General features: G+C 41.8%; 1 protein-coding gene across 1 annotated transcript in view; it reads right to left on the bottom strand.

Moving 5' to 3' along the window:
* Positions 1-5708: 5708 nt before the first annotated feature.
* Positions 5709-24790, bottom strand: part of RSPH3 (radial spoke head 3) — a 43542-nt gene continuing 24460 nt past the window's right edge. Inside the window, exons 9-10 of the mRNA XM_048505293.1 lie at positions 7125-7187; positions 5709-5907 (exon numbers count right to left, since the gene is read on the bottom strand). Of these exons, the coding sequence (XP_048361250.1) occupies positions 5709-5907; positions 7125-7187 (262 nt within the window). The remainder of the gene's footprint in view (positions 5908-7124; positions 7188-24790) is intronic.

The following is a 24790-nucleotide window of genomic DNA, read 5'->3' as shown; positions in this document are numbered from 1 at the left end:
ACTATCAGACAAATGGACTTCAAGGAGTCATCTGTGTCACTGAAGCATTTGCCTTATCATTTGCTAGTAGAAGTGTGAAGAGCTACCATTCATTTTCTAGCATTTTGTTTATATAAATTAATAAACTTTAAGGGCATCTAAGAGTTTGAGTAACAGACCGCATACGGCTCCGTATTGAGCTGAAATACAACTGCTGCCTACGGTTGCCTGAAGATCTTTGGAGACAATTTAAGGGCCTGGCAACTGAATCTGCTCTGCTTACTAGAGATCATGTGCAATGGTGGCTTAAGACCTGGTCTCTGTCCTTAGAATTCTTCTGTGTGCATTCCACAAATGAAATACCGCAATCCCTGAAAAGGAGGTTATTAGACCAGGAATACCAGCTGCTGCTGAGTGCAACTAGGACATCTTGCTCCCCTTTCCACTTTGGAATTCATCCTGAAATTAGCTTGACAGCCAAATATTTATCCCAACTACCTGAGTCAAGGCAGAGATGGGCCATTACTCGAGCTAGATGCAACATATTCCCCATTCTCAAGGGTCGACAGCTGAACATCCCGCTCCAAGATAGAACTTGTGCATACTGTCAGGATAGGGTCGAGACCCTTGAGCACATCATATATTCTTGTCCGAAGTATGCATTACCTAGACTTTCATTACTTGCCCCAGCACTAGGCAATAAAATAGGTTGTTCTGAGCGTACAAAGATTATACACCTGCTGAATAACAGTGATGGTGGGATAACTGGAAAAACAGCCGAATTTTTGTTAGAGGTAATCAAGATAAGATCATAAGGGTAGCTCGTTCACCTCTTCATTTCTGGCCTGATGTGATTGTCCTCGTTTCAAGTTTTGCTTTAAGAATTGTGTAAATTTATCTTTCTTACTCTGTTTTGTACTTTATTTTATTTCTTGTGGGTATGCCTAATAAAGGTCAGTTGAAGTTGATTGAGACCTGATCAATGGATTAACTGATCAAGGCAACTCCTCTGACTGCTGCTCAGCCATGTCCTAATTTTTGCTTTCCATCGGCTACTAAATGTTGTTTCAAACAAGCCATTGTAAAACATGGGCCTTTTATGCTCGAGCTGTTTACTGCTTATCTTGCCACCAATTGCTACACTTTTTTCTTTGAATTCTACACTTCCCTCCCTTCTTTTGATTCTGGAAATGTTTTCCCTTAATTTTTCCTCCACTGTTTTCCTGAGAACAATGCAATGTCCCCCCCCCCCACTTTTCTGAGCAAGCATCCCTTGAGCATACAGTCATGTTGAAATGTTCTTTATTACTTTGCTCCACTAAACACCTGGCCCTTATCCACACCCCTGTGTAGTTTCCCAAATCCCCCTTCATCCATTTTCTCCTTTCCACTTTTGAAAGGATTTTTTTTCTTTGTCATATTTAATTAGCAATGTAATGTTCAGGCAGACATACACTCACAAGCAGAGTTGATTGCATCAGCTTTGTCAGTTTCATATAGAACAGTGGTTCTCAAACTTCCTAATGCCGCGACCCTTTAATACAGTTCCTCATGTTGTGGTGACCCCCAACCCAAACATTTATCCATTTTACAGATGGAGAACACTGATGCAGAGAGTCTTAGGCTAAGGTGACCAGATTTTTACTCCTGTAACACGGGGCACGCGCGCACCTGCGTGGCCGCAGGAGCACACTGCCTTTTGTGGCGCTCCCCGGTCAGGAAACAGGGAAGCGCCCCAGAAGGCAGCGTGGCAGCGCAGGAGGCGCACGCAGCCGCAGGAGCGCACTGTCTTTTGCAGCGCTCCCCGGTGACAGGGCGGGAAACAGGAAAGCACCCCAGAAGGCAGTGCGGCAGCGCAGGAGGTGCAAGCGGCCGCAGGAGCGCATTGCCTAATCGGGACAATTTTAAAACCCCGCGGGACGCGGGACACATTGCGGAAAAGCGTGAGTGTTCCACCAAAAGCGGGACGGCTGGTCACCTTATCTTAGGTGACCCCTATGAAAGGGTCATTCGACCTCCAAAGGGGTCGCGACACACAGGTTGAGAACCACTGACATAGAACTTGCAATGGAATGTCCAGACAGAGATACAAACAAGCAAGGTCGATTTTTGTGGGGGTGGGGCTATGATGCAATGTTATGGTACAGACACAATCCAGATTCATTGCATCAGCTTTGTCAATTTAATCATGAATTAGTGATGTAAAAGGCAAAAATACATTGTGAAATTGATAAGGGAAGTTGCTTTCACAGGAGGAAATGATCATGTGTTACTGGAGCTCTACTTTGACAGGAAAATGTGGTTCTCTGTGGGCAAAGTGAGCTACGTATTTCTGTTCCTTTAGGTAATGGAGCCCACAGCAGTAGTTTTTGCATCCATTTTGTGCAAATACCTGGTCCTTATCCATGCCCTGTATATTTGCCTAACCTTCCCTTCAGCCATTTTTTCCTCCCCCTCCTCCTCTGTTTTAAAAAAGGAATTCTTATTTTTTTCTCTTTGTCATATCAAACCAGCGATATAAGATTGAGACAGAGATACAAACTAGCATGGCCGATTGGATTAGCTTTGTCAGTGTTATATTGAACTACAATGTTGTGTTAGGGCAGAGAGCAATTTTTAAGCTGGAGACAATAATCACTGCATATAATTGGGGGCTGCTGCAGTAATGATCATGTATTACTGCAGCTTTAATTTGGGTGAAAATGTGGGTTTTTTGTGGGGGGAATGGACTACATATTTCTGTTCCTTCAGGTAATGGTGCCTGCTCCAGTTTTTTTGGCTTCCATTTTGGGTTGGTAGTTCTCAATAATAGCAATGGAGGCTGCTTGAAAATGTCACAGTGCAGTAACTCTAGAGCGCCTGTAGGACCTGTAAAACAGAGTTGTTCCACCAGGCCTTTTCTGCCGGGCCAGCAATGCCTTTCTTTAAAAGATCATTCCTGGTCCTTGTCTGGATTTGGCACATGCATCCATTTTTGGGCTCACATGTTTAGATTTCTTTTACATCATCTGTCTTTGCAATTTGTTTTTAACTTATGTTATTTATAATTTTAAATACCTATTTTTATGCTATTTATCATATTTATTGTATGGATTGTTGGTATACTTTAATTGTGAGCCACTCTGAGTCCTATGGGAGAGTTGGCGGGATATAAATGTAAATCAATCAATCAATCAATCAATCAATCAACAATCAAGGGGGAAAGTAGTTCTTCTGTGTCATCCCACCACCATCAGGAATAATATGTTTTCAGCAGTAATGTGTGGAATTAATGGAGCTGAAGAGACAAGGGATAAAAACCCTTCCAAAATGATGGGTGAAAGGAAGTGTGAAGAATGATTTCACTTAACGTGTTTCCAAGACACAATGTTTGACAACTGGGAAAATCTGTGGTAAGCCGTACATGCAGAAATGGGTAGAATTCAGATCAAGTAATGCCTTACCATGGTGGAAAAATACTGGGTGAATAAAAATGCAGATTCAATATAAATACTGAAGATGCAATAAAGAAGATGCCTTTGAGCTTTATTCCCTTTTAGGCAGAAATAAAAGGAGAAGAATTGAGCCCAGAGATGTCTGTCAAGCTATATTTCAGATTTGTTACACATAACTATGTGATCACATATGAATGTGTATCAAGTGCCACCAAGTTGCAGCTGACTTCAGCCATTGGTTCATCTAGCTCAGTGTTGCTTTACAGCTTTATTATGGCTGTTAGTGACTCTTTTTCTTTTCTAGAACCTGTTACCTGAAATCATTTGGCTGGAGATATCAGGAGATGGACAGTCACAAGGGAACAGATAATAAGAAAACAAATGCAAATTGACAATTGCTGGGCTATGAAAAATAAACCCAATTTTAACAAATGCATTTTGAAAGACTGGAGAAAAAGCTCAAGAAAAGGGTAAGAGTTAAAATAATGTTAAGACTTCTTGGCAGGCTGGAAGGACATGGTTGCTGAAGGTGTTGGCCATTTTTATGGACAAATATTGGCATCTTCAGAGGTGTATCACAGAGGAAAGTCTGTTACACACTGTGTCCAGTGTGCCAGCCACAGATGCAGGCAAAATGTTAGGAACAAGATCTACCAGACCATGGCCACACAGCCCAGAAAACCCACCACAACCAGTTGAATCCGGTCGTGAAAGCCTTCGACAATACATGGATCGTGATATTGTTCCTTTAAAGAAAATCATACTGACAGAACTGACGAAGAATTTCAATATTATTTCATGGTGATGTCTCTACTGAAAAATCTGGACACGAAGGAAAGGAAAGGACTTTAGGTTTGTACTGATCCATGTTTTATAAGCAAAGTAACCTTCAGAGATACAGTGAAATTATTCGTTATGAAACAGCTGTTTTTACATCTTATTAATAAAGAAATTGCATTCACACCAAGGTTTTGTTCTCTGCCTTCAAGGAATTAGGGGAGATGCAGGTTCAGTCCTCGCAAATTGTCTAGATAACTTTGGGCAGGTGATTATTCTTCACCCAGCCTAGTTCACAGGATTGTTGTGAAAATAGAATTGGAAATACAGAATTGGAAATACAACCTGATCTCCTTGGAGGAAAGGTGGGATACATTACAGTAAAAAAATGTAAAATTACAAACAGTGTCCTGTAAGTTGAACTGGAGCCTTACTTCACTTATACAATAATATAAAAACCGAGCATTTTGCTTGTGACATAGTTATCTTTTTATAAACTGCCTTTGGGGAGAAGAAGTGCCACTTATTTTGTGCTTATAAAGTACATAATAATTTTATGTCTTGCCCCTACAATCTGACCTTGCATATATATTTGTGGATTTGTACTGAAGTACAGCCTTGTAAGCAAAAATTCTTTGTTTGAAATCAGTGGAATAAAATGTCCTTATGTAGCATATTTATGTCTTAGTTTTTTAAAGCCTGCTTTTGATTTATGTAAGGTTATCAGAGTGATGCATGAAAAAGGAGGCTCCTTTACAAGCTGAAATCTGAACTTAAATCACCTTTTTCTTTTTTTTACTCATCTTAGGTTATGATTCAGGTTGGGGCCACACTGTGTGGGAGGTAGCTTAACACCTTCTCTTTGTGCCATTTTTATAATCTCATGTGTCCACTGGGGTAGCTGTTTCCCCCATGAGAGAAACATACAAGTACAATGTGGAATGTCTTTGCCCCCCAACCCTAAAATTCCCAACCCTAGGAAGGCACAAATTTGGTAAGCGGCAGAACCCTAGTGTAAGTCAAGACATTCAGGGGTAAGATCAGTGTGGGTTGGGTAGAGCCTGTTGGAAGGCTGAGACATCAAAGGATGGAACAAAGTGGACCAAGGGACCAACCCACAGAAAAGTGCACAATAGTTGGTCTCCATCTCTGCCTGAAGACCTGAGAGCCAAAGGAAAGCAGGAAAGGCGCCCAAAGACAGCTGTAGTATTTAAAGCTGCTGCTTTTGAGGTACAGAAAATCTTGGGCTGAAAATGAAAATTGGCTACAAACCTCGTGCTGCAAAGGTTTTATTTATTTCTTGGATTTATATCCCGTTCTTTCTGCTGAAGTAGGCTCAGAGCAGCTTCCAACAGTTATTGATAAAACATATATACAGAACATTAGGACACCATTAAAAATTCCAACCGGGGTGGAACAATTTAAACTAAAATATTCTCCCCGACCTCCCTACCACACTAATATAGAAAGAGAGGGGAAGGGAGGCCAGTCAAGGTTAATCACATTCTGTTATTGCCCTCAACTATCGGCCTTGTGGAACAGCTCCACCTTACAGGCACTACGGAATTGAGACACATCCTGCAGGGCCCTGGTCTCACTGGACAGCATTTCACCAGCCATGGGCCAGAGCCAAAAGGCTCTGGCTTTAGTTGAGGACAGCCGGACACTTTTTGGCTCAGGGATCACCAGTAGATTATTGTTAGCAGAGTGCAGCGCTCTTTGGGGGACATATTAAGAGAGGCAGTTCTACAGGTATGATGGTCCCAGACCACTTTAGGGCTTTAAATGTCACTACTAGAACCTTTAACCTGATTCGGCACTCTTCTAGGAGCCAATGCAGCTGGAAGAGCACTAGCTGAATGTGGGTCTTCACAGCATCCCCATAAGGACCTGTGCAGCTACATTTCTGCACCAGCTGAAGTTTCTGGATCAGGCCAAGGGTAGACCTGCATACAGCGAGTTACAGTAATACAACCTGGTGGTGACCATTGCATGGATCACTGTGGCTAGGTGAAGGCAAGACAGGTAGGTCGCCTAACCTGAGGCAGAAGGAAAAATTCAAGTCTGGCCACATTTGGGACCTGGGCCCCCATAGAAAGAGAGGTGCCCAGGATGACACCCATGCTCTTGACTGGAAGAGCACTAGCTTGAGTGTTAATTGCACACCATCAACAGCTGGGAGCTGGTATCCTACTCTGGCATCTGCCCAGCCCAGCCACAGGAACTCTGTCTTCCCTAGATTCAATTTCAGTCGGCTCTGCTTCATCAATTTTGCCACAGCCTCCACACACTGGCCGGATTTTCTGAAGTGGCACTTGACTGGCTGCAATAGATACAGCTGGGTGTCATAAGCATTTTAAATATGTAGCCCAGTAAATTCATTTGCCTAAAAGGCAGTAAACACTCTAAAACTGGCCTCTCCACTATCCCTTTCGTTATGTATAAAACTACTTCATCTGGCAGCCAGGCAGAAGGGGGGAAATATTGGCACAAAACTGGAAAACCTGCCCCCCCCCCCAATATCATGGTCCCAGTATGATTGAAGGTTCCCAATAGATGCAGTTTACAGTTTTAACAGAAATCTCTTCATAGATTTCCCAGTGTGATGTGTCGATTGGCCCTGATAAAAAGCCGTAGTTATGATTCAGAACAGTGTTAATAACAAACATAATGATGAAAAGAACATGACTTGTTTGGGGAAAAAACTTATTTTAGACTTTTTGTAATATAATCATGAGGGTGGCGGTCCACAAGAGCCCTGCAATGCTTCCACCCCAGCCTAGTTTAAAACTGGCTGGGGTGGGGCTGCAATGGGCAGAGCAGCCTCCCTTCCTGTAAGCTGGAACATGATGAAGAGGTGGGCCTCAATGGGACAGAAGAGGAGCAGCAGCAAGGGAAAGGATGCTGGGGAAGGCAAGCCAGGGGAAGACTTACCTGTAAACAGCTTGCTCATGGGAGGAGTGTAGATGGCTTCCAATGAAGAAAGAAACTTTAGGACTGGAGACAAAGAGGACCAAACAGCAGAGACCAGCATCAGGCAGAACGGTTCCCTAGGCTAGGTGGGCCTAGCAGACTGGCTCCAATTCTAGGGAAAAGACAGAGGACTTAAAGTGACATATGCCTTAGCTCTGTGTATAAAAGAGAGCAAATCAAAAGCTCACTGTGGCTGATGGTGACCAAAAAGAGGGAATAATGGGTAATGGGTGCCCCTGTCCCCTGAGGACCCTTTGAGGGCAAGAGTGGATATCTTATAGAATATTTTTTAATGGTCTAGAGCCTGGACCAGCCAGATTTTTCTTTCAGTGTTGTGCAGTTCCCTGATACAGCCTGTATCCCAGGTGGCTTTTGTAAATGGAGGTTCTGTATATTTGTTAGTGGCTACCATATATTTGTTAGTGGCTAACGAGAATCCTTTCTTTTTCACCATCAGAAAAGCTGGTTGGATGGATCCAATGCATTTGCTCATGAAAATGAATCCCGGACCTCAGAAAAGTTAGATTACAGTAAATTAGACTGCTGATGTCCTAGGGCCAAACTATGCCTTGGATCAAATAGAGGATTTCAGTGGACAGAACAGGATGATTTTTGCCAGTTCATTCTTTCTGCTGTTCCTGGAGTTTCCTTGTCATCCCAGGTGCAGCATCGTGCCTGCAGGGGACAGAAGCAACTATGAAATGAGCTTCTCAGTTTCCCCAATAGATTCATGGAGGATATGTCTATCAATGGCTACTGGTCACAGGAACTAAAGGGAACCTCCACATTCAGACACAGTAAACCTCAGGAGGCAACATCAAGGAAAGGCCTCAGCCTTGTTGCTGTACCTCCAGAGGAACTGGTTGGCCACTGGGTAAGACTGGATGCTGGACTAGATGGACTACTGGTCTGATCCAGTAGGGCTCTTCTTATCTTCTTAAACTGCTATTAGCTTCTGTAAGGAAAAAGACAATTTCTCATTCAGATGTCAAAAGGTGAAGGGTGAGGAGGATCAAATTCGGAATGCCTTATGATGTTAGAACCTGGCTGGAAGAAAGATACTTCATGAACTGGAATAAGGTGTAGAAAGTGATGGGGTTTGAGTCCCCTTACCTGGTTTGTTTAAAAATAGACTTTCCCATCACTTACTTGAGAATCATGGGAAAGGAAGAAAAACTCAGTCATATGCTTCTATTTTCATGCCTCTCTGTAGGTGTTATCAAATCAAAATGTTAATTTCTGTATTAATTAAATTTCTGTATTAATTTTCTGTAATTTCTGTATTAATTAAATGTTAATTTCAAAATGTTAAATGTTAATTTCTTACAAATTCTTTTATTATATTGGCTTTTTTTCTTAGGGAGGATTCTTTAACCAAGGACACAAAAGTTTCATCCAGATGGTTGGGAGAAAAAAGGTACAGATAGAAATGAATTTCCCTGAAGTTGGCCCGCGGGGGTCGCAAGGAAGAGGCGAGACGCGGTGATATCATCCGGTGGAGAGAGCCAGCGGCAGGAAGCGTGTGATCCGTGGATCTGGCAACTCCGCCGTGTGCTAGTCCCTGGCACCTTTTATTAGGGTTTACCATAGGGGCGTGTATGGGAGGCGGGAGAGCGGGAGAGCGGGAGAGCGGGAGAATATCATATGATACATGACATCATGGGGTTGCCTACGTGCGTCTAATCCATACCTGGGGGCAAGAGCCCCTTTGTCCCTTTGACTGGGAGACCTAGTGACCGTGAGTCAGGTAGTTCATGACCTGTGACTCATGGGGGATCGGGGGGATGGGTGAGCGTGTGCGCCCAGAAGGACACAGATGACACAGGCATTCCTGTGCTCTGCCTGAGGTTCTGCTGGGTTCGCGGGGCTCATCCCTACATTTCCCGTTTAAAATAATCAAATAAAAACCAAGTGTAATAAAGACTCTGCATATAAGTACCGGTAATAGTGAAACCCAAGAGAAAATATCTTTAAAAACAGAAAGTAAGGAAAGTAAATGAAACAGAAACAAAGGAAAGTAAATGAATAAAATTTTGGTGCATGCCCCCCTGCCCCCGCCTTGATCATTTAAATTAACAAATTAGTCAGAAAGAAGATGGGGAGAGAGGGTGGCTTGATTCTACCTGACCATGTCAGATCTTAGAAGCTAAGCAGGGTGGATACTTTGAAGGGAGGCCACCAAGGAAGATTCTGCAGAGGAAAGCAATGGTAAACCACTTCTCTCTTGCCTTGCTGGGGTCACCCTAAACCAGTTGTGACTTGACAGCACTTTACACAGTAAAATGATGATATGTATATATTTTATTGTTGCTCTATCCCATTCAATATGCAATTACCTTTCAGCAAAACAGAGAAAAGGAAGGTTTTTTGGTGGGGAGATGGGAGACATGTGGATTAGTAGTAGAACAGCTAGATGTCTTGTACTTGACAAAGGGACCTTTCACTCTAGGAAGATTGAAGCCCAAAATCTTGCTGGTCTCCAAGATCCTACTGGACTTGAATCTAGCAGAGAAAAGGAAAGATTGATGGTTCAAAATGCACATTGCATTAGATCACAATGGGAGTTGCACATTCATTTTTCAGTAGGAGTTTCCAGCTCCAGATAATTAACCTTTGTTCACCATGAGTAAAGTGCTAAATGAGAGGCAGGAGTCCAAGAATACACCTACTCAAAAGAGATACTGTTTGTTGTGTGATACTGGAAGCTTGCTAAATTTAGGCCTGATGTCAGCAAGGGCAGTGCTATCGAAATACAGGAGTTGCAACATGCAGTTTTATAGTTCTTCTTCCCGAATGTGATAAAGGCTTAGTGATCTAATTTCACTGAAGCTATACCTTTCTCAATATAAAGATCACAGGAGATTTGAGGATTCATCCACCATTTCCTGGACCATCTTTGTTCTACAATGCTCTGTTTGGGTCCCAGTGCTTTGGGGACAGAACTAGAAAGGCACCAGAACCCAAATGGAGCATTCTAGAACAAAGACAGTTGAAAAAGGTATAGATGGCTTCGTAGATAGGCAAATGAGGCCCCCAAGATAAGGCTTGAAAATAAATTAATGATTTGTTTGAAGGGCCTCATTTGCTCCTAGTCCTCTTGAAAATGGGTGTGGAGGGCAAGCAGTGGTATGTCTCTGAAATGTTATATGTCAGTGATGACGAACCTTTTTGAGACCGAGTGCCCAAATGGCAACCCAAACCCCACTTATTTATTGCAAAGTGCCAACCCAGCAATTTAACCTGAGGTTTTAGTTTAGAAAAAACCGGTTGGCTCCCTCTTCCTCTGCCCCACCCACTCGAGCAGGGGCCAGCCTGCTGTAGCCTCCAGCAAGTCCCGCATGCACCGCTCTGCGCCTCTCTAGAATCTCTGCCTCCTCTGCACCCCCCGCACCCCCCGTCAGGCAACAGCCACCCGGAGCACAGGCACCAGGTCCACCAGCTGAGTCCTCCCTGCTCACAGCAGTGCGCGCAGGTTGTGCTCAGTGGCCCAAGCCAGCCTAGATGTGTGTGTGGGGTGTGTGTGTGATTTTCTGCCCCCCACATGACAAACTCTGTGTGCGCGTGCCCACAGAGAGGGCTCCGAGTGCCACCTCTGGCACCCGTGCCATAGGTTCGCCATCACTGTTATATGTTATCTCCCAGGCCTGCATGAGTCCTATTGCAATAGCATTTGTTTATTTATTTTTACAACATTTATATTCCACCTTTCTGTTCTCACAAGTACCATCTTTGTAAGCTTACCTTTAATTCTGGATACAAGATAGGTAAAAATAAAAAAACACCAATTTTTTTTCTAAAGCCAATGATTATAAAACATGCAAACACTGGCCATTTGAAATTTCACACTTTATTCATCTGTAAAACCCAACACATCCTTCTAAAAAGCTTGGTATCATTGCCTATCCTTAAAGCTACCAAAGTGGGGGCCTATTTCCTGGGTACTGGAAGGCTGTTTCGAGACATGGGAGGTTGCAACAGAGAAAGCCTATGATTGAGTTACGGTTTGTCTTGACAGGAGGGGACTGAATAGGGTTACAAATCTTCAGCTGCAGCCTGGAGATCTCCTGGAGTTACAACTATTTGCCAGACCATGAAGATCAGTTCCCTTAGATTTGCCAGGCAGTGTCTGGCAACTACTTAGAGAGCTATAAGGGCACTATCCCAGGAGAAAAATGTAAAAAGAAAAAAAAAGGCTTATTTACCCACAGGAAGCTTTTACCACAGAGTTTCCAGCAATTCCTAGGGCAAGGCAGAAGTAAAAAAGGGTTGCTCTAGGAATCACCAGAAACTCTATGGTAGAACTAAAAGTTATTTCCATAGAGTTTTCAGTTATTACTTGAACTACTCTTTTAATTTCTGGGTAGCTCTAGGAGCTGCCAGGAACTCTGTGTTAAGGACTGAGGGATTGTCACACCTAATTTCCTTGGAGAAAATGGCTTCTTTGGAACGTGGACTCCCTTGCATTATGACCTATTCACATCATAACCATGGTTATGATAACCAGAGTTGCCATACAAATTTATACAGAGACAGAGGGTGTTTTATTTAATTCAGTAAAGGTACAAATCAGTTTTCATTCTGATATCTCAGTCTTCAAAAAAAGATACTGCATTGTGCTGCCTGTTACATCTTTCCCAGCTCCTTTGAAAATATGTGTTGGGGAGTCTCAAGAGGGGGTTTGCCCCTTGCCACACAATTTCCCTCCAGTTATTTCAACAGATAAGTTTTGTTGTACTTGACATATTTCCTGTCCATCTTTAAATCTAGTATATTGGTGGGGATGTCAACTTCCTTTCTGAAAGCTCAGTCTTCAAGGCAGATGTCACATTGCTGTCTTTTGTATCTTTCTTGGCCCAAGCAAGCGTGAGTTGGGGTTTGATGTGGAAACTAAGAATGTTGCCTTGAACTTGCACATCAACTTCCATTTGAGTCTCAAAGTTCTGGTCAGGCTGGTCTACCCCCCCCCCCCCCCCCCGCCCCGAATTATGTGTTAGAATACTAAGATTATAAACTGTTATCACTTCAGGCTGAAGGTACGAGATGCCACCATGTAATATTCCCATTCATATAAAAATAGAATGCAGAAAACTGATAAACCAGGGAGAGAGATTTTAGTTTTTACCTACTGCCTGCTGGCATTCTAACAGCACAATCCTAAAAAGAGTCATGCCTTTCTAAACCCATACACTTCAATGGATTTAAAAGACAGCCAGCATGGTGTCGTGGTTAAGAGTGGCAGGCTAAGCTAAAGTACTGGACTTGATTTTCCTGCTCCTCCAGATGAAACATGCTGGGTGAACTTGGGCCAGTCACAGTTCTCTTGAAACTCTCTCAGCCCTTCCTACCTCACAAGATTTCTCTTGTGGATGGTGGGGTGGGAAGATGATTGCAAGCAACTTTGAAACTTGTTGCGGTAGAGAAAAGTAGGTCATAAAAGCCAACTTTTCTTCTTAGGATCGCTGTGTAAGGGGTTTTTTTCTGACCACAGTGGAGCTATTTAAACTATGAAACTGTGCTGGGATTTCATTTACAGGCAGGGTTTTTTAAATTTTATTTCTATTTATTGATTAGACTTTTTTCTCACCTTTTCCCAGCTTTTTAGGTGCTGGACAGCATTCAGTAATTTAATTGTTCTATTTACATGTTGTAGTTCAGTTCGCCTGTGGGTTCTGCCACCTCATTCTGGTACATGTGTAAATCATAAGACCATATGGTACATGTATAAATCATAAGACCATATGAACATGTGTAAATCATAAGACCATATAAGAATAGTCATGGAGGTGCAGACCATAGTCAAGCATCCTGTTATCTAATAGCAACCATTTGGTAGCAATAGGGAAGCCTGCAAATAGGGGCTTGTTGGCAATGGCAATTCCTGGCTGCTTCATTTATAACACCTTACAGTCAAAGGTAGAATGGCTCTGAACCCAGAGCTCCTACCTATTCAGTAATCATGACTAATAGTCAATGACAAAACTATCCTCCATACATTTGTATAACACGCTTGGTCAGGATCAAGTTGATATTCAAACCTGAGACATGGGATTGTGTCCCCAATGTGTTCACAAAATGTAATCTAATATATCAAAATTAAGATCACATTACAAGTGGAATGCCAAATGGCCAAGTAAAACTGAAATCTTCCCTTTCCTTGGACAAAAGTATGGACTCAGAGGACGATTACCCACATGCACTGGGACACACGGGTGTGGGGGGGGGACTGGAAGAGCGTTGGGGCAAGAAATCTTTTCCTGATATGCTTCCTCTTGTCGCATGCATGCTTCTTGTTTTCCGTCAGAGTAATCGGCCAGAGTATCCCATATATCTGAGTAATGTTCCTAAGTGCTGCCATCTCCTTTGTGGAATGCCACCTTCAGGCCTTTAGCAGATGCGTAGGAAGCAGAAAACAGCTGATGAAGCTTTGCCCACTAGTTCATCCTGAGAATGGTTTCCCTTGTTAATTTCTGCTTGTTACACAGCAAATGGAGGCATATGGTTTCCATCCATTAAAAAGATGGGAATTTCAGTTAAGGCAAACAAATACATTCTTTCACAAGCCAGTGCAGACATCATCATCAATTTAAAAAGATTTCTTACTTTTGTTTACCTTTTACTTATTATTTTTAAGCCATCCTTTTGTTCTGCTGCATTATTTAATACTTCTTGCTTCTCCTTTAGCAATTATTTGCTGTTCTGCAGGGAAGGCCACTCTACACTTCAAGAATCAAAACTTTCTCATGTACTAGGTGAATAGCTAATATAATAATATTGCCAGTGAAAGGGGAATATTGCCTGTTGAGGAGAATGAGCTACAGGTTCCTCATTTTGAGATGTGAAAGACTGCATGGTATATATACCTTATCTGCAGAGTTTCAAGTTTATGAAGAAATATCAAAGTGTATATGTATGATCCCTTCTTTCAAGATATCTCAGACTTATTGAATGGTACAGATTATTCCTTTTAGAGTGGCCTGTGAATTTCACCATGGCAAAGTATTTTAGTGATTTCAAGCAAAGCCTAAAGGATTTTGGTTAAATTAATAAACCTTTTAGTAGATCCTTGTTTGTTTTTTTGAGATCCGAGAAGACAGAAGTTTCTTCTCGGCAGTTTATCAAATGCAATTGGAAGGTAGTAATTGAATACAGCAGCCTTTTAGCTAGATTCAAGTCCAGTAGTACCATAGAGACCCACAAGATTTTTTACCTGTTCTAATGCAGATCACCACAGCTACCCTCTGAAACTATCTTCATTGCATTTCAGTGACACTGCAATGATTTTCACTAGACAGTGTCTAGGACCGTGGTGGCGAACCTTTGGCATTCCAGATGTTATGGACTACAATTCCCATCAGCCCCTGCCAGCGTGGCCAATTGGCCACGCTGGCAGGGGCTGATGGGAATTGTAGTCCATAACATCTGGAGTGCCAAAGGTTCGCCACCACTGGTCTAGGATATCACAGTGAGAATAAGGAGAACATATCTCTCTACCAAGTGTCCAAGCACTGTTCAGGATTTATAAAGGTACTATATTTTTAATTCACTTTTCTTCTCAGGAGAAGTGCTTTTGAGAACAGAAAATAGAACAACCAAAAAGCCTCCATGTACCTTTAAGGAACTATAGAGAAGATGCTATAGATGCTTCTCCAACTGACAGCGCAAGGCACTGAGGTAATCTAAAACATATGGATTATTCACTGCCTCTTTATGGCACACCCAATCTGAGGTACACAACTGTGAAGGAGTTAGCTATGAATCATAGCAAAAAGGTAAATAAAAAGTTCTGTACAGGGTTGGTTAGCAACAGCTATCAAAACACTAGGTTAAACCAACCATATTTCATAAACCAACTTGATCTATTTCCCCTCAGGTTTATATTTTAAAACAATTCTGTAACATATGGTTTTGTTGTTGAATACAACATTGAATATTCCATTGCCAGCTTCAGAAGCCATCCCTAATTTTCAAGCAATTAGCAGGTGATAATGTAATTGAAAGCCTTACCAGATGATTACTACTTATTGAACTTCAAGAAGCAGCTAGGCTGTTTCTGATTAGAATAAAAAAACCTAGGCCAAAATGTGCCAGATGTTGGCCTCCTATGCTACAATTTTGAGGTTGCAGTTGGTATAGTCTACAAATTCCAACTGAGGTATATTTTAAAATATGTGCATAATATGTGTATTATACGTTAATTTATAAATGTTTAAAACTGTTAGTGTTTAAAATGGTAAAAAAGAGAAAGATGATCAATGAGAAATAAAATCAAGGACAAATGAAACTGAAGGAATTATATTCTCTGTTTGGATATAAAACATGCTCCTCTGCTTTTAAGGGGACACAAAGTTTTTCTGGCTTCTCCCATTACTGCTGCAACTCCCCTGCCCAGTAAATGTTCTTACAGTGGTGGAAGACACAGTAGTTGAAAGCGATTGGCTTGGCTACTGGAAGGTTTAAACTGAACCCACTTTACTGCCTGTTTTTACTTCTTCTCCATCCAATCCCCTCAGCTTGTCTGGAAAACAGTAAAATATGGTGTAAGTCTTTTATGAAAAACAGCTACAGGAAAGAGAATTTCTAAAGATGTACTGGTAATCTAGGTATGACTTGTTCCATAATGGGGTTATGCATATACAGCAGTTTCACAGGAGTGAGGGAAAACACATACCAAAGTGTGAAGGGTTGCAATTGCTGTTTATTTAATATTTACCCAACAGTGTGCTGTGCATTTGCTTTACAGAATACAGAAAAAGCAGGACTCCTCCTCACAGCGCGTGTTGGACAAAAGTGGAGGAGAAAAATGGGCAGGGAGAGTTTCAGGAAAAGGAAAAAAAGTTCAACACAAAGGTAGCTATTAGTGGTATATACAAGACAGGTGGTGGTACAGGAAGCAACATGCCTAAAGGGAGGACAGCTCAGGCAGTTATTGATGCTCATCTGTGAGGCTAGCCTAGGAGCGTAAATAAAATAATGTTTTGGAGAGAAAATGGGGTCAACTATCTTCTTAGCAGTCTGATTTCTGCGATTTCCACAACCCCAGGCTCCTCTCCTCTGGTAATCGAAACCTATTTCTCCAATCTCCTGTCCAGTCCAATGACGCTAGGTGCGGCTACGCTGTTTGCAAGGAAACCATGCTCTGATAAACTGAGCTGGAATAACTATTTTGCAACTAAAGCAAGGGACAGAGGCTCCCCCACTAGGAACGTAGGTATAGATTTTTTATGGGGGGGTTGGGGGTGGGACCACACCCCCACCCACACCTAGGGCATGGCCATGCCTCCCCAAGCCCCACCCTGGCCTAGTGCTTATAAAAGGAGAATCTGGGGTCCCCAGTTAAACAACATTGAAAGTGATGCTGTTTTGGAGTGGATTATCCCCCACCCTGAAACAGCATCACTTTCAGTGTGGCGTAGTGGTTAAGAGCAGGTGCATTCTAATCTGGAGGAACCAGGTTTGATTCCCTGCTCTGCTGCTTGAGCTGTGGAGGCTTCTCTGGGGAATTCACATTAGCCTGTGCACTCCCACACACGGCAGCTGGGTGACCTTGAGCTAGTCACAGCTTTTCGGAGCTCTCTCAGCCCCACCTACCTTACAGGGTGTTTGTTGTGAGGGAGAAGATCAAGGAGATTGTAAGCTCCTATGAGTCTCCTACAGGAGAGAAAGGGAGGATATAAATCCAAACTCTTCTTCTTCTAAACTGAGGACCTCAGATTCTCCCTTTAAATCCATGCCGAAGGGGGTGGATTTAAAAGGAGAATCTGGGGAAATTGGGGGGGTGCCTGCTGTCAGGGGTGCAATTGTTAAGTTAGCAGCACAAAATTTTTAGGGTATCTTTAGGAGACTTTCCTAATGATACCACCCAGGTTTGGTGAAGTTTGGTTCAGAGGGTCCAAAGTTATGGACCCTTAAAGGTGTAGCCCCATCTCCTATTACCTCCCATTGGAAACAATGGGGGATGGGGGCATCCCCTTTGAAAGTCCATAGCTTTGGACCCCCGGTCCAAACTTCACAAAACCTGGGTGGTATCAGTAAGAGACTCTCTTGATGATACCTGCCATGTTTGGTGAAGTTTGGTTCAGGGGGGTCCAAGGTTATGGACCCTCAAAGGTGTAGCCCGCATTTTCTATTAACTCTCATTGGAAACAATGGAGGATGGGTCACCCCCTTTGGGAGTCCATAGCTTTGGACCCCCTGGACCAAACTTCACAAAAACTGGGTGGTATCATCAGGAGATTCCCCCAAACAATCCCTGAAAGTTTGGTGCTGCTAGCATAAACAATGCGCCCCTGCAGGCCAAAAACCGAAAAACACTAAAATGTTTAAAAAACCCACAAATGGGTGGGCAGAGCTTCGGACATGAATGGGGGGGTCTGAACCTGAGAACCCCCCCTTACCTACGTCCTTGTCCCCCACCCCCATATTTCTTCCAGTAAAAGCTTCCTTCTGATCAGCAAGGCAGGGAAAGCTACTTTAGAGTGGGGGCAGCCGGCTGGGGAGGGAGTCCCGGATCTTGTGTCACATCGGAAAGTTGGCTGTGGGGGCGCTGCCTGCCACGCCCTGCTCTCAGCAGTCCGGGACCCGGTCCGTTGGCAGGTGCCCCTCCCAGTTCCAGTTCCGCCTCTGCTTGATCACCGCCTCTCCCCCACCTAGTTTCAGTAGCAGGGGAAGGCTGTGGGACTTTGCCCTGGGTGCGATTGTGCCGTCATCGAGCCCGGCCGGCCAATGAGCGAGAGCGATTAAAATAGCTTGGTATAAATAGCAAGGTTGGTCGCAAACCGGCTGTGCCAGAAGGTGACACAGGTGTGTCTCTGCAGAGCCGATGGGCTAGGACGACTTGGTGCTGTTCCTTCTCCTTCGGTTGGCCAGTTCCCTCAAAGTGTATACAGGAGCCAAATGCTAGATTCAGTCTTCTGGAGCGAGGCTTGCCTTTCAGAATCAGCTGTTGTATTACTGCTGTAGGCTGACATAACTCATACATTGCAACTAGGATTTTTTGCCCTGCTTTTCCTATTTTTGTTCATGATACACAAGGACCAGAGGCATATGGGGGTCATATGACGGCCGGAGACAGCAGGGCCGTGGTGCGGTGCCCCGCAAGCTGCGGAGCCTCGTCCCCCACTTAACTGATGAGGGGGGATTTCCTCCGCCAGTGCTGCTGGGCAGGGAAGGGAACCATCTGAGCTGTAGCCAGCTCCTCTTCTCTGCCCAGCAGCACCGGAACAGCGGCGCGAGAGGGGCGGGAAGGGAAGCTTGCTGGCTTTTCCCATCCCTTGCACCCACTGTAGGCAGGCTCCCTGTTCGTGCACTGGCAGCTTGAGAGGGGCGGGAAGGGAAGCCAGCTGGCCTTTGCAGCTTCTCCCTCCCGCTGAGCCGGGCAGCACTCTCGGAGAAGAAGGGAAGTGGGTAAGGGGGTGCCTTTGCCCCTTCCCTTTCCTCTGAGTGGGCAGCACACTCGGAGAAGAAGGGTAGAAGGTGGAGGGGCGCCTTTGCCCCTTCCCTTTCCTATGAGGGGCAGCCCGCTCGGAGAAGAAGGGTAGAAGGTGGAGGGGCGCCTTTGCCCCTTCCCTTCCCTATGAGGGGCAGCCTGCTCGGAGAAGAAAGGTAGAAGGTGGAGGGGCGCCTTCGTCACCTCGCTTTCCTCTGAGTGGGCAGCCCGCTTGGAGAAGAAGGGAAGCTGCTGGAAGGGCTCCTTCGCTGTTTCCCTTCCCTCTGAGCAGGCAGCCTGCTGGGAGAAGAAGGGAAACAGGTGGAGGGACGCCTTCACCACTTCCCAACCCTCTGAGCAGGCAGCCCATTTGGAGAAGAAGGGAAGCGGGTGGAGGGGCGCCTTCGCAGCTTCCCTTCCCTTCCCTCTGAGCAGGCAGCCAGCTTGGAAAAGAAAGGAATTGGGTGTATTGTGCTTTTAGATGGTTGCTGACTTTTTGGTTTTTTCCAAGGCTTTGAGTCCTGCTTTCTTCACTTCAGAGGTGGATTGTTTGTAAATGGGTCTTATTTCTCTCCTAGCTTTAACAATTGACTAGCACCTGAGATTTTCATTTGCTGCTTTTCTTAATGGATAAAGTCTTGCAGATGAATCTATAAAGCTGCCAACATGAGGCCCATGGATCCTCAAAATCAAAGTTGCCTTCTTCAGGGTTGGGCAGAGTTTTTGGTTCAAGGATCACATCTGGGTATGGTTGCACCACCAAGTTACTTTCAACTCCTGGCAATTCTATGCATCAGGGGCCTCAAAAATGTCCTATTGTTAACAGCCTTGCTCAGGTCTTGCAAACTGAGGCCCATGATTTTCTTTAAAGAGTCAATCCATCTGATGTTGCGTCTTTCTCTTTTCCTGTTGACTTCAGACTTCCCTAGCATTATTCAAGCTTGATTTGACCTAAAACCCACTTATTTAATGTTTGCGGGGGGAGTCATTGATATCTGTAATGCTCTCCTCCAACACCACATTTCAAAGGAATCTATTTTCTTTCTGTTGGCTTTCTTCATTGTCCAGCTTTCACACTCAAACATAACAATAGGGAATACTATGACATGAATTAACTTGAACTTGGTAGCCAGACACACATGCTCACACTTCCGAATCTTCTAGATCCTTCATGGCTGCCCTTCCAGTATTTATCAACCCAGGCTAGCTCAATCTCATCAGATCTCGGGAACTAAGCAAGGTCAGCTATGATTAATACTTGCTTGGGAGACCATCAGAGAAGTCCAGGGTGTAGAGGTAGGCAATGGCAACAAACCACATCTACATGTCTTTTTCTTGAGAACTATATGCAGCTGCCATAATTTGGTTGGAACATGTTAAAGTCAATAACTCGGACTACTGTCAAATAATTTTTGCACTTAAGCTTTTTAGCTATCAAAATATTTATGTCTTGCTTTTCCCTCCAAATATGGTGGCTGAAGATGATTTATGAAAATCTACCAGGCAAGCACAACAGAGACATTAAAACCACAAAATAGTTTAAACGTAGGAAACAGTATTGGTGAACAGAAAGGTTTTATACTGCTGCAAAAAAACCCACACACAAATAAAGTTTCTTTTGATTTTTTTTTAAACTAAGGATTGATTTTCACAATGTTGGTATATCACTTGGTGACCTGTAATTGAATGTGTGAACTGATTGTGTTTGAGAGGGTGCAATGTGACATGCAAGTTCCATTGCTGTTTGATCTGGCATGCTGGCTCATTTGCACAAACACGTCACTACTTAATACTGTCAAGAGTCGCTGTGATAAACAAGCATGTGTTTTTGAGCTCATTCCCTTACAATTTAAAATAGCAAACTCTTGTCACCTTCATAAGCGTAAGTTCCATTGCTTTCAGTTGGATGCCCAGCCCAATATTATGCATGTTTACTCAGAAGTAAGTTCCACTTTCAATGGCACTTACAGCTGCATTTATGCAAACAATTGTCACTGTAGTCATGACTCATTTTGGGACCCCATGTTGATTACGTAGCAGTGTTCCATGTTCACTATGAAGGGCTGCAGGTATTTTACAGGAAATAATCCTGCCTTGCAAAGTTAAAGGAGTCATTTCTCTGTGTAGAAGCAAAGTGGAAAAAACCTGTACATTGTGGTTGCTGCTTTACAGCTTTAGAAATATTTGTCCAGTTGACAGACCTCTTCATTTGACCTTCAAAACCTCTGCCTTATGCGTTTCCACATGTCAAGGATAATCTTTCAATACATTTTATTACTCCCCCCACCCCAACTAATTCTAATGGTTTCCAAACCCAGACACATGAACAGATGAAATAATACAGAGCTTGCTACATTCCAGATTCTGGAAACTAAGCTGAAAATAACTGAAATCATTTTCCAAATCATTGGCCTTTCGCAAAGCATCAACTTCACTATCAAACTTCCAAGTGAGTTCCTTCTGACCAGCTCATGTAAAGATTTTTAGGATATTAGAATTCTCTAGTCTGGCACTGCCACTGACATTTTTCTGGAATTAGTGGCATGTGTTTGCTCTCTTACCTCTGTCATCTTTTACATTCAGATTTTTATGATCTTTTATTGTGTTTTAATGGATTTTTGCATGATGGGTTTAAACTGCAAGCCATTTTGACTGCCAATTTTGTCTAAAAAGTGAACTAAAACACAATACACAACTTTTAAAGTAAATATATACAAAAAGTGTAATATATATACACTGCAAGATATATACACAAATTGTAAGATATATACACAAAAAGTGTATACACACACACACACACTTTTTGTGCTATCCTTTTAAATATGAGTATCAAGGAAGGGTGTGTTAAGAAAAAGGTGGAAATAGGGAAATATAATATTGGATTTCTTACAGTGTAGAAAAATTAGCAGATCATAAAACAACATGCTCTGAAGTGAACTAGTCTGAGAACCCGTCACAGGAACTTTATCATCAGAGAAAGTTTATAATATACAACTGTCGTCACATCATATTTGCTTTCACCAAAGTAACCTGAAAAGTGTAGATATGATTGTAAGCTTATTGTATCTGTAAAGGTAAACTCAACAGAAATGTCTCAATATCAAACAAATGACCTTCTAGAAACCAAGAATTGGATACAGTTTCCAAATAAAAATATACAGTATTAAATATGAGGAAATGACATCAGCATCTTGTTTAATTTCTCATTGTTTGGTCAATAGATATCAGTGAAAGGATCATTTTAGGTCCTAACTAGTCATTTCAGGGGAACACATGGCTGCTACAAGCCCATGTCTTCCAAGTAATGTTTAATAAAAGAAATATGGGATATGACATCAGTACACTCAAGCATTTCTCTACTTCCCATTCTAGTTCATTGGATACTGCTTTCAGAAGTGTTGTAATGATGTCACATGACACATTTTTTTGTACTAGTTACTGTGGAGATGTGAGTTGGTAAACCATGTGTCCTCTGTAGAGTCTAGTTGAACTTCTCGGTTAGAAATAAATAAGAGTGAAAATAGAATTCTTCTGTATTTTCAATAAACACATCTCTACTAAAGCCCTATAACTAAATAGATGGTAAAAGTTTATAAAAGGGGAGTATATAATTTATGACATCCCAAGATGTCTTTTAAAACATTTTACAAAATAGTTAAAAGTTTCCAAAAACCAAATATTTATTTTTAAGAATTTTTAAATAATTTATACAATAAGACAAATATTACAGGAAGAAGTAGAAATGAAGGTTATATATTGGATAATATATACATATAGCAGTAATTTATTTCTGTATGGTGAGTTAAAAAAACCAGAGCCTGCATGCATTTGGAAAACACTAGCATTTCGCTTATTGCTTGCCTTGATAACATTTTTATTATAACTGAGTAAATTCAGGTTTCAGAAGATTTTCTCAAATGACACTGTGAAATCTTGAATATGTTAAGACCTGTAAAGATATAGCAAAATTGTTTTAATGGCTAAGTATTGAAATTTTCAAGAATTTTTAAAAAGAGTTTATACATTTTGCATGAAAAGTAATTGAGAATACAACTTATGAAGGTCTGTTAGGTCTGTTTTGGTGTTCATTTCTGTTGCCCATGGCTCAAAAAGAATTTTGAAAATCTAAGAAGAATTCAGAGAATGAAGCTTTACCATCTTTTGGAAGTTTTTAATAAACTTGTTATTTTTAAAATTCCAGTTTACATAGTAAGACAAATCAGAACAAACCATTCTCACACTGAAACAATATAACATGACACAAGCCAGAGACAATTCAAATAAGTTAAACTTCCATGATTTTCATGGAAGATATACTTACCTTTTCCAATGAAATCAATGGAGTTTAGAATTGTTAATTTTGGCTGTATCATGACTGTATATTTGAAATGGTAGAATAACAGTGCAATCCAAATGTCTGGGGGAGCGGGGGGGAGAGAGCTGTGGCTGTTGAAGATGGTGCCATATAGGCTGCCCTGCCTTCAAAGGAGATCTAGGTGGCGTAGACAGGAGGGAAATCAGAATCCCTCCTGCCACCTGAAGAGTCCCATCGAAGAAAGAGACTTACACCACTGTTTTTGATGGCATAAATCTGATGGCCAGCTGGGGGCATTCTTGGCATGAATGTCTGCTGGAAGCTGACTAATGTCGGCTCCATCCTGCCCCCAGAAGGATGGCAACACAATTCTGGGGGCTGGATTCTGTTCTATTGTAGCTGCATTTATTAATTGAAAATTATATTATGCTGCTTTTTGGGGGGAAACGTAGCATGCAATTTATCAAAATAACTTATTGTAGAATAAAGGAATTCTAGGTTTAAAGCTATGTCCATGTACTTCACCACTGAAGACCACTATTATTATTTTTTTGCACTTGTCTAAAACCACTTCTTTCTATTTCTGCTTAATAATTCTGAACTGCTATCTCAACTTCATATTTACAATATGGGGTTAATACTGAATACTTTATATCCTAGGAAACAGTTTGCTCTTTCATGAACTCATTCTTTACTCTGAGTGTATGTCCCAAAACACTTTGAAACTACTCTGAAGTTACTTTTTATACAGTAACACAAAGCTCTCAAAGAATACTACAAACTAGCCAAGCAAACAAATCACAAGACAACAAACTCACAACACCAAAACACATGACTGATCCAAATCTCAGTAAATTTTTCTCTTGCAATATCACCAGACTCAATCATCAAACACTTTTCCAAACAAAAAAAGTCTTCAAATTCCAGAATATAATGGATGTATAACACAATCAACTAAAGAACAAACCATAAACAAACCAACAAACAGACATCAACAACTAAACCACTGGCTAACTCGGACATTAAGAAAATACTCTCTTGTAACACTGATGGGTTCAACAATTCCTACAAACAAAAGACATCTTTATCTGCAACACCTCCTTATTTTTGTCAAATGTCGCATGGCTATGATATTATAATCTAATACCACATAGTTATAATGTCACAGTGTTATAATTCATATTCTGAAGTTTACAATCTGGTAGATTATAAATAAGTGCTAAGATACATAGTTTATTTCATTTATGATGAGCAATGTATAATATGCTTTTCCTTTATTCTTCTATAAGCTATAACTCTATATCAAGGGGAATTAAAGTAATTTATTATATCTCAAAGAAAGTATACCATTTATAACGAGATAAAACTAAAAAAAATTGGAAATACTTCTACACATTTACAGTAACAGTTATCACTGTGAGATTCCTTATTCTATTTTACCACAACTTATCTTACAATATTGTTAAACATTATTACTGTTTACTAAATATTGTACATAATATCTAATAATTAAAGAAGAATATAAGTAGCATATTGCTAAAAGATAAAGAAAAAACACAGCAGCCAACCAGATGCTTCCGGGAAGATTATCAGCAGGGAGTGAAGACAATTCTCTGGGAGTCTGTCTAGTCTCTCAAAGCCTGCAGCAGTGAATTCTATCCAATAATTATAAATTGCATCAAGAACTTCCTTTTCTGCTTCTACTAAATCTACTCCCTATCAATTTATTGTAGCTTTAGCCCCTTGATTGTTTTGACTGTCATTTGTTGCACCTTTTTCAGGTCTATTCTGATTTCTTTTTTGAGTGGGATGACTGTAAATATACATATATCTGGCCATACCAGGAAACCATTACTATACGACATATTTTCTTTTCAGTCCTTTTCC

The sequence above is a fragment of the Sphaerodactylus townsendi genome, linkage group LG01, assembly GCF_021028975.2.
Source record: "Sphaerodactylus townsendi isolate TG3544 linkage group LG01, MPM_Stown_v2.3, whole genome shotgun sequence".
In the NCBI taxonomy this organism is placed as follows: domain Eukaryota; kingdom Metazoa; phylum Chordata; class Lepidosauria; order Squamata; family Sphaerodactylidae; genus Sphaerodactylus; species Sphaerodactylus townsendi.
Note: the sequence above shows the minus strand (reverse complement) of the source record. Positions and strands in the feature narration are given on the sequence as shown.